Raw genomic sequence first — 19,838 nt, forward strand, 5'->3', positions numbered from 1 at the left:
CCCGTCGCACATTATTTGACACGCCGATTAAAAACGAGCCGAACTTTTGAGAATTGCCATTAACATTGACATTTCATTATTGGTATCATATGATCGTTATATTGGGACAAATTATTTTGCACTTTATTATTATATTGATATATACTTATGTACTAAACATTGAATTCAATGCACTCGAAAGTGCACCGTATGGACCTTGACATAATGCATTTTGGCTCACTGAATGTTTTGCAAACGGTATGAACACATTACTTTTATATTAAATATTTTCATTTTAGTTGAAAAAGGACTCATAGTTTGGTTATTAATGTTTGATTTTATCTTTTTCTGTTTATGCAATAAACTTAAAAGGATGGCATTAGCATCTTAGACCATAATTATATCTATCATTGCCCAGTTAAAACCATAAGCAATTTGAATGCCATGTTATATTTAAGCCTGTTGAAAATTTTGATAAATATGTCACACGCACGCCTAGCTATTCAGATACATTTTATATTTGTTAAATAACTGATTCCTAGTATTATTCCTCTTGACACCCATAGGCCTATAAAATGCTTCTGGACAAGTAGCGCTAACAGTGTCGGTTTGTATTATTTGCACTACTTCCCAAAACTTGCTAATATTTTAAGTTCCATTTGATGTAGTCGGATATAGATCTATCGTGTGGTTTTTTGCTTCCACATTCCATATTCTAACCAGTTTCTCGAAGCCAGGCGGGAATCTTAATAAACACCTATACACCTATATATGTCCGAATACAATGGAGCGCTAGATATAGTTTTGTCAATTCGTCTGTCTGTGGGTGGTAATCGATGACGAATAGATATCGCTTTATAAGGCTTCAAAAGAGGTACATTTGGCTGTAGGATTGTCAGTAACATCCAAAGTGGCTTAATACAGGTAGGTTTTGATGTCTGAAAATGACAGACCGAAACTATTAGCTTATTTAATAGGCAAAATTGCCATTTATCTGTCTGTGGGTTATTTATATAATTATTTATTTAAAAAAAATTAATACCTAATAGGTAGTTTGCTTGTGATAAGACTCGAAAGCCATAACTAACACACACTTTTGAACATATCTTCTTTTTGTTTATTGCATAATGTGTCTACAGTCCGCGCAGCTTATCTAAGTATCGATATATTGTCACCTGGTGAGCTGTCGACTGCTACGCACTTAATTTAAATACCTAGCACACGACAAATCGACATGTAATGTTTTCCTTGTTGCTCCTTTATTGGATTGTTTTTATTTCTATAAATAAACTATAGTAGTCATGCATCTGTTTTATGAAGCAAAGTCCCATTTAGACTTATCAAGAACGTGCATGCGATACTAGGATGATTTTAGTCGATGTACCAAATACCGCATTGCATGCAATTTCTCGTACAAATAACAAGAATTGCATGCATTTTCTCGGTCCGTCTAAATAGGGCTTAATATGGTAAAAAGTTCCGCTCTCTCGCTTACCTCAGAATGTGCGACCTTACAATGTATTGTTATTAATTACTTTTATACTCATTATAATAAGTAATGGCATAACAATAAATTATGTGCTATTAATAATTGCAATAACACTTTATTATGGTTATTTGTACTCCACGGGTAATTAATAACACTTTGTTGACCACACATAGACATAGTGTCAACTTAGTAACCTATCTACATAATGACCTTACTTAACAAGTACTTGTTTACTTTAGCGTGGTGACACATGCGTCTAATTATGGGTGACAAGCAAAAGTCACTAACTACCACCATTGAAATGGACAATAAACCGTGTTACAAGTGTAATAAAGTGCATTGTGACTTAAATTTTTTGATAGTACTTAGTGACTTTTGCTTGTGACCCGACGATATGATGGTTCAACCTTGGCCCTTAGCGCAGATTGTTTTTATCTTAAGAACACTGCTAGGTTAAGAAATGAATGCTCAAAAAACGTTGTAGAGGGAAATGCTAGGAACACAATTTTTGACTCCGTAACTTTGTTTGGACTAGTTAGGAGGTGAACATATCAAAAGTCCCCGGCTGTAGCCCCGCTGCTGGGGGGTAGAGGGGGGTAAGAAGGTCGAATTTTTCGGTTTTTCATTGATATCTTGGAAACTTTGCGTCTTAGCGACATGACTACTAAGACAAACCGAAAGCTGATAAAATTTGTTACAAGTTTTATTCAGTCAAGTTTTTCGATATCTTGAATAGTTTTTGAGATATTGTCCAGTCAAAAATTGTGTTCCTAGCATTTCCCTCTATAACTTCTTATTGCTTGGCCTATGTTGAAAATGCTTTAGAATTAGGGAATGCGAACCGTTTAATAACCGAAATTTCATACAAATAAAAACCGGTTTGCATTTCCTATTTAGAATTAAATTGAAAATTGAAATTACTAATGTGCCGACGGAAATTTACCAAAAAATCGAATCTTTTCCTTGAAATAAATTTGAAATATTCTAAAGGTTTCAAAATTTTTCATTTCCAAAATGAAAGTTTCCTTTGTTTCCGAGAACTTTTCCACCTTTTTATTTCCTAGATATCCTATGCCCAAAAAAAACCTATCTAATAATCGGATCCTATTTCTAAACTAATTGTAATTCGTCTAAGGATTCGTTTTCATGTAATTTGATCCCGCGAATTATAACAAACTTTTGTAACCGGTGGGAGGTCAGTGATACTTTGGGAAATACCCTAGAAACCTTATACCGGGTGTGGCCTGTAACATGAGCAAATAATTAAAACATAGATTGTACTCCTCAAACGGTAACACTTTTGTTCAACAACTTTTAAAAATTATGAAGTATTTAGACTCCCTATTTTTCATACAAAATAAATATTATCTTCAATGGACGCCATCGCCACGCCATATCATTGTGATTGACGTTGCTTGTCAAGCCTTAAACATAACAAAATTCGGAATACATTGCGTCTTTGAATAACCTTTAAAGTGTATTAAAAATCAAAGCTCAAGTTATTTTCAAAAGTCGCTGAACAAATGTTGATCAGTATGAGGAGTACAGCCTACAGTTAAATTTTTTGCTCATATCATATCATACAGGCCACACCCGGTATAATTAATTATCGCGTTTTACTGGACACATTGAATCGTAGCAGTATATTAGGTACCTATAAGTTGTTTGTTGCTGTCGCAAATTTTGTAACATTAGGTCAACGTCCGTAGAATTTTGAAGTTATACTTTTGTTACACTTCAATGCATTGTTTGCACTACTCGTTTTGGACCAAAATCACATCTGATAAGCGATGTCGTGAGCTGTCTTTAAAGTGTCTCGAATAGAACCCAGGGTCGCGGCCGGTCAGGTCATCGTTTCGAATGACAGGCAGATTCGTTGTCTTGTAGTAATTACTGGGGCAAAAACCACCTGCCAGAATTGAATTATTATTCGTGAATCATACAAAGTGCTTTGCAATTTTAATACCGGTTTTCAGGTAAATTATTTTGATTTTTTTATTCGGCGTTTCTCGAGATTTCTGCACGGGGGTCTATAGAATAAGGTTCTTAGTGTCGAAATATGACATTTTTGGGCGTATAGCAATCGCTAGGCTACCGCCGCCTACCACCAGGCGGGCGTATACTTGTTTGCAACAGACATTCTGCCGTATTCGAACTTCAAGATATTCACAAGAGACGACACGTACTAGATCCATTCTAGATACGTTATAGTTTAGATATCAACTAGTTCTCTTTTGCAGCGCAAATAGGGCAACCAATGTCACTTTAACGTTAGATAGAGTAAGATATCTATTAGATATGAATTGGATCTCTAAGTCATATCCTGTGGAAATCGTTCAAGAGTATCTCCAGAATCGCGCAAATGTCAAATTTGACAGGTTAGATCTTAAACATATCGTTATCGTATCTTGGTGATGTCTAAAAGATATCTAATAGATGTCTATTTCAAAATCCGAATCGGGCCCATTGTATCAAAACGGCCAAGGTCACATTTTACATGTGTCAGCCGCAAAGGGCCACCGTTTGTGGATCAAAGGCGTGCGCACGGTGCGCGTGATTCATTTATTGTTGTTTTTTTTCGTATCAGCTGTGGTTAGGTGTTGGCTAATAGAATTCGAGGCCATAGATAAAAGTATATCATAGATTAATAGGTTTTATCTATTGGGATTACAGATCGTTGGGTTGTTTTTAAATGTATTGTGAAACCAATTACTTGGTTCATTTAGCTATTTTGCTATGTGCATTTATGTGGCGCTGTCCTGGCGGCTATGGGACACATTAGTTATCATTTGTCCCCCGCCGTGCGTTGTTGTTGATTTTAGCTCCCCCATAAAGCTGTACATACATAGCCAATAGCTATAAACAGAGTAAAGCCTGGCAAGTTCCTTTTTGCCCTTGGCCACGTTGCGGATTTTCAATGGAACTAATTTATTTCAATGGCAATGATTTCTTTTGACAACAGACGTTGGAAGTCATTGAATGTCACCGATGTAAACATATCGAAAATAATTGTATATATTTCAGGATAATAATCGATTTTGAAATCAAAATGCCCAAAAAAATTCACCCCGATGCAAAAATAATAATTTTAAACACATTTAAATACTTGCGGCAGAAAAAGGACGAAGGATTCAACAGCATTCCATTAAACAATGTTTTGAAATTAGTTGCTGACATGACGGGTACTGATATTCATAGTGCGGTTGTAATGAACTGGTTAGTTTATTGGTACTAAATATGTATATTAATTATTAAATTATTATTTTTTTCTCATTCAAGGCGTCTGTAGTACTACAATCAAAAATATGCACAAAAAGAATGAGACTTTGCCGCCATTGCCACCGATACCAAAAAAAAAGAATACAAATAGACGACTTCGACAAATGTGCCATTAGGCACAAAATTCATGAATTCTATGCTGTGCGAAAGCAAGTACCAACTCTCAAAACTCTGCTTACCGAATTAAAAAAAGATATAGGTTTTACCGGTAGTAGGGAGTATTTGCGATTGCTATTGCACAGTATGGGGTTCAAATATAAAAAGTGCAGAAACCAACGGTCCATATTGAAGGAGCGTTCGGATATTGTAGTTTGGCGGGAAAGTTATTTAGACGAAATAAAAGAAGCGAGGGACAAAAATATGCCTCTTGTTTATTTAGATGAGACTTACATCCATACTTCTCTTAACCATGCAAAATGTTGGCAGAGTGAAAATGAACCCGGTGTGTCGAAATCCGTTTCAACCGGCAAACGATATATTATCGTTCATGCTGGTGGACCATCGGGATTTGTTCCTAATGCACTCTTAATATATAATGATAAAGAAAAAAAAAGCCGATTATCATGACTCCATGAACAGAAACAATTTTAAGAAATGGGTTTTGCAGAAATTAATTCCCAATCTCAGTGAACCCACGTGTGTTATAATGGATAATGCCCGGTACCATTCTTTCCAAATTAACAAAGCTCCAACATCAAACGATAGAAAACACATCATTGCTGAGTGGCTGCGTTTAAATAACATCTCATTTCCACAAAACGCATCTAAAGATAAATTGGTCACAATTTTGAGACGTCATAAACCGGAACCAGTATACGAAATAGATACGATTCTCTCAAATCATGGTCACAAAGTGATAAGGTTACCGCCCTATCACTGTGATTTAAATCCTATTGAGATGATTTGGGGCATCGTGAAGGCAAAAGTGGCAACTAAAAATGTTTCCATCACAAATGATGCCTTCCTAAAGCTCGTTGAAGATAGTTTTCAGGTATTTACATTTACAAATGTTTAGAATTTTATTGAATAGTTAAAAATATAACTAACTTAACACTTTGTTATTATTTAGGAAGTCCCTATAGAAAATTGGAGAAAATGCTGCGACCACGTAAAAAAAATAGAAGACGGATATAGTACAAAAGGTCCTATAATCGAATCACAGACAGAAAGATTTATAATCGAGGTTGGTGGTCCCGAAAGTGACTCATCAACTGATGAATCAAATGAAGATTCATCGGAGCCAGAATCTGATAAATATATGGATGTCGAATATTTAGAATCAGATTTTGACGGATAGGTTAGTTCATATTTAATTATCAATTAAACATGCTCTTTCGATTACCTGAAAACATAGTTTCACAATCTACAATTACATAGGTATTTGTATATCTCACTCGCTCTTGCACGATGCCAATACACACTGTCCCGACTATTCGTGACGTAGACGTAGTATTGCTATATGTAAGCTGTTTGTAGCGACACTATATCAGGGTCAAAAAGGAACTTGCCAGGCTTTACATACCAAAGACATATGTAACTTCGTATAAGATGAATAAAGTCTAAGAAAAAAACGTGCCTCGGAAATCAAGAAAGTCATTCTCGGATAGATGCCGCACACACCTTTAGTCTATGCTCGGCCAGATGGCGTGACGACACCGTTTCATATTTAACAATTTTAACACATAGATTTCAGTGAATGAACATGGGTCAAAATGATATAAAAATAATAAAATTATTTATCCATATATATTCATTTTTTTGATAATTTTATACGTGTTTATTTTGAGTTATAGTCGTGTGTCGATAGATGGCAGTCAATTTACTGTGACTACAACATTTACTATGACAGGACCCCTCTATACTATCTATCCGTTTTGGTACATACATAATAGCAATAATGTGCATGTCATGTAAAGTTAGGACCCCGATGGGCCCGAAACAGGTCGCCTATAGCGACAACTGATTCATGTTTGGTAGTAAAATATGATCTAAATATGTATTTTACAATGAAAGACGTCGTTTTATTAGCTTAGGTACTCGAATTTAAACTGTTGTGAGACATACTAACATTGAAGAATCTAAAAACAAGTGAGTCTAAACCGTAAAATTATTCAAAGTACTAATACTTAATTGTCAAAAATCGATAATATTACAGATTGTAGGTTCGATTGCTGTTATCTATTTGTTTGTGTTTTTTATTGGCTTAACGTGCTCTTCAACGACAATTTCTATAAGATTATCATACATTATCTAGGTACTTTAGGTTTATGAGTTGTTTTTAAAAGGATTAAGATTAATCATTCAACTGCGTCAAATTCAAAATAGGTATGTAGTAAGCTATCTATAGTTGTGTTGTTGTTCATATTTGTGTAGGTAGGTACTAACTGTAAGTAGGTACCGGATGTATTATTTTAGATTAACACCGAATAAAAATTAATAAAGGCTCATTTATACGGCGCGCGAACTCGAATGCGTTTTTAGTTACATTACAGACTATTAAGATTACATCCAAATCAGCCGACCGAATAAATACCGCAATGTACTTGAATGAAACCCGCATGCGAATCCTCGCACCGACCGTCTTTAGGAGTTCTAAGTGTGGATTCGTTTTCGCTTATCCATCTTAAGGCTCCTCTACACGATGGGCCAACGCCGGCCATTCCAAGGGACGGCAGAATGAGATAGCAATATCACTTGCTCCCTCTAACGCATAAATGCGTCCCTTGGAGTGGCCGGCGTTGGCCCATCGTGTAGAGGAGCCATTACTATCCTGACGTCCATTGCTGTCAATGCCATGCCGTAACAAGCGCCAATAAAAAACGGGAATGTTCGAAAACCAATTATCGAACAATTCCACACCTAATACATAGTAAAAGCAATATCCCAGCCTATTACAGCTAGTCGTTAACGTGTGTAATCCCTGCTTAGTAAAAGGCCGTAAGCACCACTAGATCTCTATTAAGTAAAGCTATTTCTAAAACAGCTTCAGGTTTACGAGCTCCTTGTTGACATTGAATCATGCGCATATGACGTCACATTCGGCGAAGACTTTAGTCAGCATGGCTGAATTATCGTGTCCGTGACCGCGAATTACGTGAATTTGACGGGGCAGAAGAAATACTTTGAAAAAATAAACCCTAGCGTTTTATTTCCAAACGGGACAGAAAAAAATCCTTCGGAAAATCTAAGAGAATACTTGCGATTGCGACCACACGCAAGTGTTTTATTATCGTTGGTTGGATTACAAGAAATAATGAAGATAATTGGTTAAATTGACACTCATTGATATGAGCTGAAGCAGTTTAACCTAATCTGAAATGTGAGTCTGGCTAGTGGGCGCTTAAAATGAGCCAGCCCTGCTGAGTAAGAAATTCAGATGCTTGAAGAATTGCACATATTGAATATATATTCCTAAGCATAAATTAATGGAATAACTGGATATATAATGCGGATTGTAGCTAAATCGTCTAAACTCTAAACAGTGGTAGCCCTTAGATTTTTAAGATAGCGCGAGTTCCAATTCCAATCTTTGTACTGGCGGTGAAGTCTGGGTGACGGCAGGTGAAGCCAGGGAGTAGACCTCCCGGCCGCCTGGCATGCGTAGTGTAAGCTGCCGCCAACCGTCGCAGTTGTGGGCTATTTGCTTTGAGAATTTCACGTAGCAAATCTATTTTCGCACGGAACGAAAAAAAATGGTGGAGATGCTGGGATTGTAACTTGCACTTGGGATTGTAATCCAGTTTAGCATGCGGCATGTCTGGCACTGGAGGTTAAATACGCACATGTACGTATACCAACCGTATACCAACAATCTTTAAGATTTTGGGCTGTGACGTTTATGAAGCTTTAAGAAGTTGACGCAGTAAGACTATATTGCACACAAATTGGTGGAGATGCTGGGATTATAACTTGGGTTATGTATCTACGTACGCCAGTAAGGGGTTTGCAAGGAAGGTTTGCAAACGCATGCCATCAATCGTCGCACTTTCGGACTGTAATATCGCTTTAAGAAGTTGACGCAGTAAGTCTATGTTCTCACGTACAGTAAAAAAATGGTGGAGATGCTGGGATTTGTAACTTGAACTGGGATACTAAGATTGACAATTGTTGAAAGAAGACGCCAATTTGGCGTTTGTCGATGAACGATTATCACCTTAGTTATACCCCTGGCCGCGTAGCCAAGATGCCAATCGCTTACGCTCCATAGCGATCGAAACGCAACTGTCACTGTCGCACTAATATGGAAGAGTGATAGAGAGACATAATTATAAGCTTGGCTAGGCCGGCTGGTCTGATACATACGTCAGTGATGGGCTCCCCGCAGCCGTGGCAGCGCGGGCTGTGGTGCTGCGTGAAGCACGGCACGCAGTGCACGGCGCCGTCGTGCTGGTGGAACTTGGCGCCATCTATCGGCTTGCGGCACGAGTGGCACTGGGACCTACAGGTCTGATACATACGTCAGTGATGGGCTCCCCGCAGCCGTGGCAGCGCGGGCTGTGGTGCTGCGTGAAGCACGGCACGCAGTACACGGCGCCGTCGTGCTGGTGGAACTTGGCGCCATCTATCGGCTTGTGGCACGAGTGGCACTGAGACCTACAGGTCTGATACATACGTCAGTGATGGGCTCCCCGCAGCCGTGGCAGCGCGGGCTGTGCTGCTGCGTGAAGCACGGCACGCAGTACACGGCGCCGTCGTGCTGGTGGAACTTGGCGCTATCTATCGGCTTGCGGCACGAGTGGCACTGGAAGTGCTCGGGGTGCCATTTCTTGTTCAGCGCCGTTACAATCTGACAAATGTGATTAGAATGAGCCATTAGACGAATAACATATTTGGGTGAATCAACTTTTTCTTGTCACTAGGTGCCGTGGTTACGGTCTCCTGGGTCACTCTTAAAATATTAGTTATATCGTATTTAAACCATATTTGAATTTTTTGGTAGTTATAAGGCCTTTCCGTAATGGGACATCTACTAAGCACGTTTGTAGGACATGGTACAGTAATTCTTCTAACAAACTATGCTATTATTGTCTCCTGGCTGACGAGACAGAATAACAACAACAAATAGCAAATACAGTAGAGTCCGGTTATAACGACACCCAAGGGACCGCTGATATTACGTCGTACTAACCGGACGTCGTACAAAACAAACTGCCAATTTTAATATATTTTTCAATCAAAATAATTACAACATTTTATATTTATTAATACTTATGCGACAATTAAAGAAAAAAGAAAATATTTCTTTTAAAATAGTTTTTTACGTTAGTATTACGACACCTTGTCAAAATGGAGAGACTTGTGTGTTTAGAAGAAGCCACTTTTCAATATACGCGTACTCACTCGTCATCCGCAAATTACTCGAATCCCGTAAAATAAAAAGACGCAGACGTAATGCTTGGAGATCTAATCAAGATGACGTTGTTTTATCACACAGTTTCTATGGCCACCTCCTGTGTCCATCATCAGATCAGGTCGAAGGTACCTACCAAATATTGCATTGATACCCAACTTACATAATTATGTAGGTACTTATGTGAAGTTTTAGCTCAAATGAATAATGGGAATTGGGTTTTATTTAGTTTACGAAAGTAAGAAGAGCAAGTTTACGAAAAGTCACGTGACTATTTCATCTTGCTCCGTATAGGCAAAAGGGGAGTTGGGTGAGCGGGACGGAGTAAGCTTCTTACCAACAATTTATTTGTAAAAACTACGTCGCTCGTCGCTGTAACCGGGCTTGACGGACGGATTTTGTGTCAATTTCCGTCGTTAAAAGCGGTCGGTTGTTGTAAGCGGAGTCGTAATAAACGGTTGTTCTTTCATAGTAGCTTGTACTAAAACCAAACAAGTGCCTATACTTACGTCGCTATAAGCGGTTGGTTGTTATAAGCGAAGTCGTACTAACCGGATTCTACTGTAGTTGATCGACCCTTAGAATGAGCCATGAGACGAATATCATATTAGGTTAATTTAAAAAGTATCTAGGTATAAGCAGTAAATTCAATTGGCGCAGTATTAAAGTTAAGCGGCTCGTTACATGTAGTGTTTTACCTACCGTTAATTAGTGGTTATTGAGGATTGAATTGTTAAAGATTGAATTGCCTGCTGCCTAGCGATTGCTTCATTTATTTAGGTACGAATACAGCGGCTATTTAGTGTTAATTTTACGCTATAGCGTGAATGAAGTGTAAAAGATTGGAATAACTAAAGTATTACGTGTTGAAAAAAAAACAATTAAAATAGGCTAAGTATTGGTATTAATATCAAAAATAATAGGTTTATTATAGCCAAAACAAAGCCTGATGCGTGTTTAATCTACATTATTTCCGATCTAACATGACCTAGCGTAACCTAGTTATAGTAGTTATGCTCAGGCTGACCTATCGCAATGTTACATACCAGTGTAAATCCATTGAATTTCAAATAAAACATTGGTAACAATAATTAGCTTCGCAAACGCAAACAATGGAGGACATAATATGCATGTGTTTTACCAACTTTAGTTCATAGCGGTCAAGGTGTTTTAATTTTAACGTTTACTCACACTCATTAGTTGTTTGGAAGTCAAGGAAAAACTCTTGAACCAATGTAACGGCGAAAATTGGAACTAAAATTGTTGTTTACATGTGGGCGAGTTTCTGGAGAAAGTGGCGCCCTCATTGCGACGCAAATTTAAAGCTGTTGTCTATACTGCAAACTTATCTTTTCTGATATAAATAGCGCATTTTAGAGCAGGTAAAGAGGGATTTGTAAGACTTGATGTTAGTTCGCATTTTGCCCGCTCGCAAACGTAAGTTTGTTTCTGCAACTATTTGGACATCGCTGAAAATAAACTAGTGAACACTTCTGTTCTTCAAGTATTTTTGGACCGTATTGTTTTAATTGAAAGTGAGAATTTTTAAGGAAAACTCGCTTGATTATGCGGTCATGCTCTGTATATTACGAAACGGAATTTGCGCGAATTGATTCATCATTAGAACATCCTTATTTGTATTAATTACATTACATTATGCTTGTAGTGTCTACGTGACATTAAATTTCGTTAAATTTTTCCTGAAATCCTATGATATTTTATCTTCTAAAGTGACAAAAATATACTTGAACACCGCTTTCCTTATAATGCTATACTCCTCACGTTTGACGACTTTCCTTTTTACTAGCTTTTATTTAGTTTCACCTGACCGTTGTCTGTGTGTAATCAAAACTTGCAAGTTAAATTTGATCCACTTCCCGGTTTCCGATTGAGCTGAAATTTTGCATGCATACGTAAGTCGGGTGACAATGCAATATCATGGTGTCATCGAGCTGATCTGATGATGGACACCGGAGGTCGCCATAGGAACTATGTGATAAAACAAATAAAACAAAGTGTTTGGGGTTTTTAGAATTGTCTCGATGAGCATTAGTTGCCTGTGGAAAGAAAAGTACAGTCAGCGATAAAAGCTTGTACCAAAAATGAAATTTTTGCCAAAAACTTATATTACTTGAGCCGTATTTTCATTGGTTACCTATTAGTGGATGTTGGTAATATTCGAGATATTTGATAAAGTTTATCGTCGTCATATTTCCAATAAATTCTAGCAATTTCAATGCCAAGTACAGTCAGCAGCAGATATACCTGAGCGGGCAAGGTGTCCAAGAAAACATATACACTTCAATCGTCACAAAAATAAGGACATCTAAGATGTCATTTTCACCTAGGCTTTCAGTTCGTCACAAATACCTTAACTTCTGAGTTTTTCTTTAACACATACACCCTTATTTAATCACAATGACAATAACGGTTAAAAAGTCAGTGGTAACTAAGCAATCAAATTCAAGCTGCTGTCATTAATACCTACACGCACTGCCAATCACGTACGTCAGCAGCCAGGGTGCCACCAGTTGCTAAGCAGTTGTTATTTCAATGGTAACTAAGCATCAACATTTTATCTGTTTAATTTTAAAATAAATACTGTAGCACTACGAATTGACACCTCCTTTCTTAAAGAAGTATTTTATCGTTAAGTGTCAAACTTATTCAATAAATAAGTAGGTTCTACTAGAATGATCGGTTTTTTTATTTTAACTGTCATATGCGGCTGTTCTTCCAAACCGTTGATCATATTATATACCTATGTTAATATATTTATTTAGCCCACTTATTGTACTAAAATATACTATACAGGGTGGCCCATTTAGATCGGCCAGTATGGGAAAATATGATACTATAAGATATACACCGATCTCTTCTTAGGAATCATGTCATCGATTTTAGTAACACGAAAAACTGCATTCATACATTAAAAAAAATGTGTACTCAGCTCGGGAATCGAACCCCGAACGTTTTGAAAAATAAAACTAAGACTATTTCTATTTAGATATCGATTGTGTAGGTCTTAAGCAATAAATGTTACTATGAAACATGATGTCTGAAATTAATAAAATGCATTGTTTGCAATGCATGTCTGAAATTAATAAAATGCAATGCAATTTAGTCAGTTTTCGAAGAGACCAGCATTTTTAGGGTTCCGTACCCAAAGGGTAAAACGGGACCCTATTACTAAGACTCTGCTGTCCGTCCGTCTGTCCATCCATCCGTCCGTCCGTCCGTCTGTCACCAGGCTGTATCTCAGGAACCGTGATAGCTAGACAGTTGAAATTCTCACAAATTATGTATTTCTGTTGCCGCTATAATAAGTAACAAGAAAAACTAAAAACAGAATAAAATAAAGATTTAAGTGGGGCTCCCATACAACAAACGTGATTTTTGAGTAGTAAATATCAAATGGCATTCCGCGCGGAGTAATCTAAGTAACGGCCACTGCGGGTTCAAACCTACAACGTCCTGATAGAAAGTCGTACATACCTACGCTACATGTGACATTATCTTCAAAATTATATAAACTAATGCGAAATTAACATAAAACCAGAAGACACAAATTAATAATAGAAATGAAACCCAAAAAAAAAACAAAAATCTGTATAATCTCTAGGTGCGTACGACTGAGATTTGAACCCGCGGTCTCTGCTTTGAAATGCAAACGCCTGTTACTGAGACCACGACGTGCCTTGACAATTGGCTCTAAATTCGGCTTCAGTTAGCTTTTGCTGTGTCATTCGTCTTGACGATTCTGTTAAAAGAAATAGTTTGCAGTAAGTTGACCGAGAGGCTCCTGTCAAATGGTTGAAGGGCAAAACGTGAGATAGATGTATGTGATGACAAGACTGTACTGCTTTCGATGATTGTCAAAACGCAAACCTGAAATTAGCATGGCTATCTTTTATTCAATATTCGACCATACTTGTATGCTTTAAAGTCTATTTTTCCATATTGTTCAGATATATTTGACACGTTGACCGCTTAGATACCATTGGTTTTTTGACAGCTAAGGTATCAATGACTTGTTGTAAGTGTAGAAATTAATGAATAGCGACTGTTAACATATTTGTGACACGTTGAGCGCTCACAAGTAAATACTACCATGACAGTCAACAACTTTTTGACAGTTTAAACGTTTACCTCTCTTTGAGCACCTGGAGTGTATAGCGACTTCTGCTGCTGACTGTACCTAAACTACATAATCTTATCGATATAATATTTATTGCATTGTGTACAATCAACCGCTTTGCTTATTGTATTGAACAGGTACTTTCACGCGACATTTTGTTTATAATCATCATTGTTGAAAACGTACACTAGAATCGTCGGTCCCCAGTACAGGTTTATCGGTAGATAGACGGTATTAAGATTAGGACTATCTTTGGAATTTGGTATTTTTATATGACACCTAACTGTCACGTAAGCCTTGCATAGTTTATTGACCCGGTTTTGTTTGTAATTGACAATGTTGTTTTGCAGTATCTTAGTATAATTACCAAATTTAAATCGCGGCAATCAAGGAATTTATTACCAATAATATGAGGTTATTTCAGGAAAATACTTGGTTAGGTATATGTATATGTTTTTGTGGTAGTTATAATAAATACAGATGTAGTGAATAATTGTTTTCCATCGTATTTTATCGGAAACCTTCGTATTTGTTATGCTACTTCAGTCAACCTCAGTACTTTTTGTACCGAGACTAACTGACTAACACGTTCGTACGTTTCCTTGAAAATACGATGGAAAAAATAATATTATGCACTACATCTGTAGCCCTTTCCAGAATGGGCCATCTCCCAAGCAGGATTATATAACCTGGTACAAGAGGTTATTCTAACAAACTGTGCTACTATTGTCCCCTGGCTGACGGGAGTGACGGGATAGAATAACAACAAGAAATAGTTGATTCAACCATAATAGTTGTCAAGATTATAATGTCATATTTTATAATCCACTACAGTAAGAAACTTTATTTTCCTGGGAGTGCTATTTAATTGATAAATATTTATGCTCACCCTTCCATGGATGGTAGCATTGCAACTAGCGCAAACCGCGGGTCCGTCGGACTGAAACAAAAAGAAATAAATTTATAAACAAACCATAATAAAACCGGGCAAGTGCGAGTCGGACTCGCGCACGAAGGGTTCCGTACCATAATGCATCAAAAAAACAAAAAAAAGCAAAAAAACGGTCACCCATCCAAGTACTGACCCCTCCCGACGTTGCTTAACTTTGGTCAAAAATCACGTTTGTTGTATGGGAGCCCCATTTAAATCTTTATTTTATTCTGTTTTTAGTATTTGTTGTTATAGCGGCAACAGAAATACATCATCTGTGAAAATTTCAACTGTCTAGCTATCACGGTTCGTAAGATACAGCCTGGTGACAGACGGACGGACGGACGGACGGACAGCGAAGTCTTAGTAATAGGGTCCCGTTTTACCCTTTAGGTACGGAACCCTAAAAACAACATAACATAACACACTCTTGAATCTTTACAACATTCATCATATTACTTTATTAAGTCAAAGAGAAATAAGTTGACATTGTCTTTGATATAGGTGTATACCTTAGAAAGAATCTTCTCCGGCTTCTACGCTATGGGTCTAGCCGAGCCAATTCAATAACATTCTTACCAAAGAATGCCATCGAAAATAATCACTAACATATTATTATTCCATCATTTCGACCTTGAGATGCACCACGCATGCGAATGACGGTGATAAGGATCGTTTTCGTGGGTCCCATGACATCATCGTGTTCAGACAGGAAGATGTGGGTTTATAAGCGTGGTGCCGGTTTGTTATCCTATTGTATGATTTGTAAACTGGATTTTGGGACCTCGAGAAATTAGAAAGAGTGCTTAAAACGGTACGGTTATGAAATATCTCTATAAAGAAGTAAAAGAACTTTTCTGCCTTAAGGAAGCTCAAGAATTATACGATATAAATATGTCTTGATATCAGTTTTTATTTTACTTTATTTTTTATACCGTAATTTCGCTGTATATATTTCATCTAGGTACTGATCGAGATGAATTAATCGAGGTTGCGTCGTTTTATCATCTATAGTTATCTCTTCTCTAGGTCTTCTTCATCAGAATTTTCAAAAGTATAAGAAGAGTCTTCAAGAGATATCAAAGAATTTTAAGATGCACAAGTTGTCTTGAACCCATTGTACCATATAAATATAACGTGTCCAACTTTCTCCAAATGGGTCACGGCTTCGCTTCCTCATTGCATCTAATAGCATTAGGTCAAGAACGATGTATTCATAACTCATAATGCATTGTTCTTGATATTAAATATGCCGCATAAATGCATCTTTGTACGACTAATGATCCAAACGTATAAAGGTAACGTAGCGGAACAATACCTTTCAATCTTTCTTCACGTATAATTTGGTATTGAGTCGGATCTGCCTGATCTCCTAATCTTATTGAGTTAACATCGTTCAAAGCGTTTGCCGTGATTAATTATAGATTGTGGAAATAAAATCAAAGAATCTAATAAAGTTGGCATTGGCAATAGATTTATACATAATGGAGGTGTCTTGTGTTTTATATAGTTTCCACGTTATGGGTTAGCTTAGTTAGAAACTATTAGACTTACTCGTATCATAATTTTTAGCCGGTCTATCGCGAGTTTATTTTGTTTGCTTTTATTACCGACGTTTCGACGCAGCTGGCGAATTATGGATAGTTTTATCCACCACACGACCATAATATCATTAATATCCGTGCTGATTACACTGTTTATGATTTAATAATACCAATGTGTTCAAAACGCGAAAGTTTGAAATGTTTTAGTTGGAGAATGCCGTAAGCCTTATATGCATAAAATAACTTTTGGAATTCTCTAGGCCTTCGTTATTATGAATCATAACCAATTACAGGAAAACGAACACACCTATACCAAAACATACAACATACACTGGTCGTATAAACATACATGACATTATAATCAATAAGTAATTGGCTGGTGCCAAAAGATAACATAACATTTGCATAATATCTTGACTTGTATTCACAATGGGACGTGACAGGCGACATGTTTACTGTTTACTGTGAGCAATTAATTAAAATATCATATTATTCATGAAATATGGCTTTTAAAACTGTTTGCCAGTATTTGTGCCAAGATGGTACAATTGTTACTGATGTTGAAGTGTTCCAGTCGATAATGGCGGAACCCGTATAAAGTGCTACAATAGTCTTATTTGTATATAGATTATTTAGCAAAGAAATACATTGAGCAGTTGATATCTACCCCCTTTTACATTGTATCTTTAGGTAATCTAATCCATGACCCTTTAACAATGGCTGTGGGTCTAGCTACCACGTTTACCGTAAGGTGTGTCCAGATCTAGCATATGTGCCGCGATAGCGCATGCATTTTGCTATAATAATATACCTACGCGCTTTATGCGAGCCTTATTGTATGAGTTGTATAGGCGCCCAATCTTCAGTAAGCTTCACTGGGCATTCGCTAGATCTCGACGCGCCTAGTTATAGACCCGATTATTGTATGTCACGTAAAACAGGTACAGTAACGATAATGAAGCTATCTCGCGGCGTACCTATATCAGCCTTAAGTGGCTTGTCAATTGCCGTTGTTTACAGTCCACTTGACGGCTATTGGCGGTGCAATGGAATAATACGCTAGGACAACAGAATAAGGATCATCCATTATGAAACATCGCAACAAAACACTTACGTTTGCTGTGGAATTGATCGACTTCATTTTGCAACTTTTAATCGGCTCAATAACGGTCCTCCGAAAGGAATATTGTGTACTGGATATCTACTGAGTACCTACTAAGGTCCCTTATTCTCTCAAGTAGAGTCAGTAAGATACCCTGGCAGCGATCGTCTCATCAAGTCAGCAGCAGTCACTAAACTAAATATAACGCCTTCTGGATATCTTACTGAAAAAGGAAATCCGGTGTCCGAAATATCCAAAAATATCACTTTTAACTTGACTGAATAAAATACATTTATGTCCGTAAATGTTTAGGTATATGCAGTTCAGCATACACACTTGTCTTCTCCTATAATAAAACTTTTAACACTGTTCCGTGCGAAATATTCAGACGGCCTTGCAACTCCGCTAATTGGTTGTATGAAAACACCCGACACACAACGGCGCTTTGTGCTCTCACTGGAATCCTATAATCAGATCAACCTTACGAATAAAGGCGGATACACACGGATCGGACCCATTAATCGTATCGATTACGAAATCATTTTCAACGATTGGCCTTAAAAAAGTTTTTCATGATAGGCTTTTAGGCTTTATATTAACTGGCAACCTGAACCTGAGGGCCTTTTCACGATGGCACTTTTGACGGGCGATATCCAACGATTTCTCGTGTTACTTTGACATAGTAAGATTACATAGAGTTTTCTAAATCTTACAGTTACATAACACCCTTATTCGTTCACATGTCAACCTAAATATAATTCACTGCTGAGCATATGCCTCCTGCCCCTCCTGGTCTTACAATCCTGGACTTTTGCTAAAACGCTAAAACGCACGCAAATAAAAACAAACAAACGCAAAGGAGAGGCATTTTCTGAATTATGCCATTTATATATAAAACAAATCTGAATCATTTGCTGTTTTGTTTAACGGGTTTATTTATTTAATCTTTATTGCATAATTCAAGAAAGTACAAATGGTGGACTTAATGCCTTAAGGCATTCTCTACCCATCAACCATTGAGCCAAGAGCTTAAAGATATAGGTACTAGGCCTTCTTAGATTATGTGACCGTAATCTATGTGGGAAAAATACTGTTGAATTTAACCTTCAAAGTTCAAAGACAAACAAATGGGACATATAAATTAGTACTTTATAATCTTGATTAAAATTATTACATCCGCGATAACTGAGTGAAAATAATATAGGTTGACGATAATGGTTATCAGTAGGTACTTGTGACCGTATTATCTTATATGTTCATTGATTATATTTATCAATATTTTTCCAAAGCAGGAAAATTTAATAACGTTTTGTAACTATGAGTCACAACAATGTAGTATTACTTATAGAAAATAATTTGGCCAAGCCCGAGATAGCTCGAGGCATTTAGTGTTCCGTACGGCTACTATCAGTTTGGCATTAACATAAACGATATCGTGAACGTAATTTATTTCCTATAGGTATATCTCTTTCGCACTAATATGTCAGTACGAGCGAGATGCATAGAAAAAAAATTACGTTCACGCCCACGGTAGCGTTTATGTCAATGCCAAACTGATGGTAGCCGTACCGCTCGCAACGTTACATTTTACAGAGGTTGTTTTGCCTGTTTTTAGGATATCGTATTCAACTACACACACAGAACAATAGTACAAAGTGTCTAAGTGCGAAGGCCGAAGGCCGAGCTTTAGCAAAATGTCATCGCTTTAGCACAGAGCAATAGTACAAGTGTCTAAATGTGAAGGCCAAAGGCCGACCTCCGCGTAGCCCGAAGGCCCGAAGCGTCCAGGATGTCAGTGCTTTAACACAGAACAATAGTACAAGTGTCTAAATGCGAAAGCCGAAGGCCGAGCTCCGCGTAGGGCCGAAGGCCCGAAGCGTCCAGGATGTTAGTACTTAAACACAGAACAATAGTATAAGTATCTAAATGCGAAGGCCGAAGGCCGAGCTCCGCGTAGGGCCGAAGGCCCGAAGCGTCCAGGCTGTTAGTTCTGTGTTTAACCACTGATATCTTGCAGGCTTCGGGC

At 37.5% G+C, this 19,838-nt stretch overlaps 2 protein-coding genes across 2 annotated transcripts in view; one reads left to right on the forward strand and one right to left on the reverse strand.

Moving 5' to 3' along the window:
* The window catches only part of LOC134669896 (uncharacterized), a 94,407-nt gene that overhangs the window by 44,342 nt on the left and 30,227 nt on the right, over window positions 1-19,838 (forward strand). The window lies entirely within an intron of this gene.
* Window positions 1-19,838, reverse strand: part of LOC134670355 (transforming growth factor beta-1-induced transcript 1 protein) — a 40,677-nt gene that overhangs the window by 9,106 nt on the left and 11,733 nt on the right. The window contains exons 2-3 of the mRNA XM_063528173.1: window positions 15,125-15,175; window positions 9,360-9,533 (exon numbers count right to left, since the gene is read on the reverse strand). Coding sequence (XP_063384243.1) covers window positions 9,360-9,533; window positions 15,125-15,175 — 225 coding nt within the window. The remainder of the gene's footprint in view (window positions 1-9,359; window positions 9,534-15,124; window positions 15,176-19,838) is intronic.

The sequence above is a fragment of the Cydia fagiglandana genome, chromosome 13 (assembly GCF_963556715.1).
Source record: "Cydia fagiglandana chromosome 13, ilCydFagi1.1, whole genome shotgun sequence".
Classification (NCBI taxonomy): Eukaryota; Metazoa; Arthropoda; class Insecta; order Lepidoptera; family Tortricidae; genus Cydia; species Cydia fagiglandana.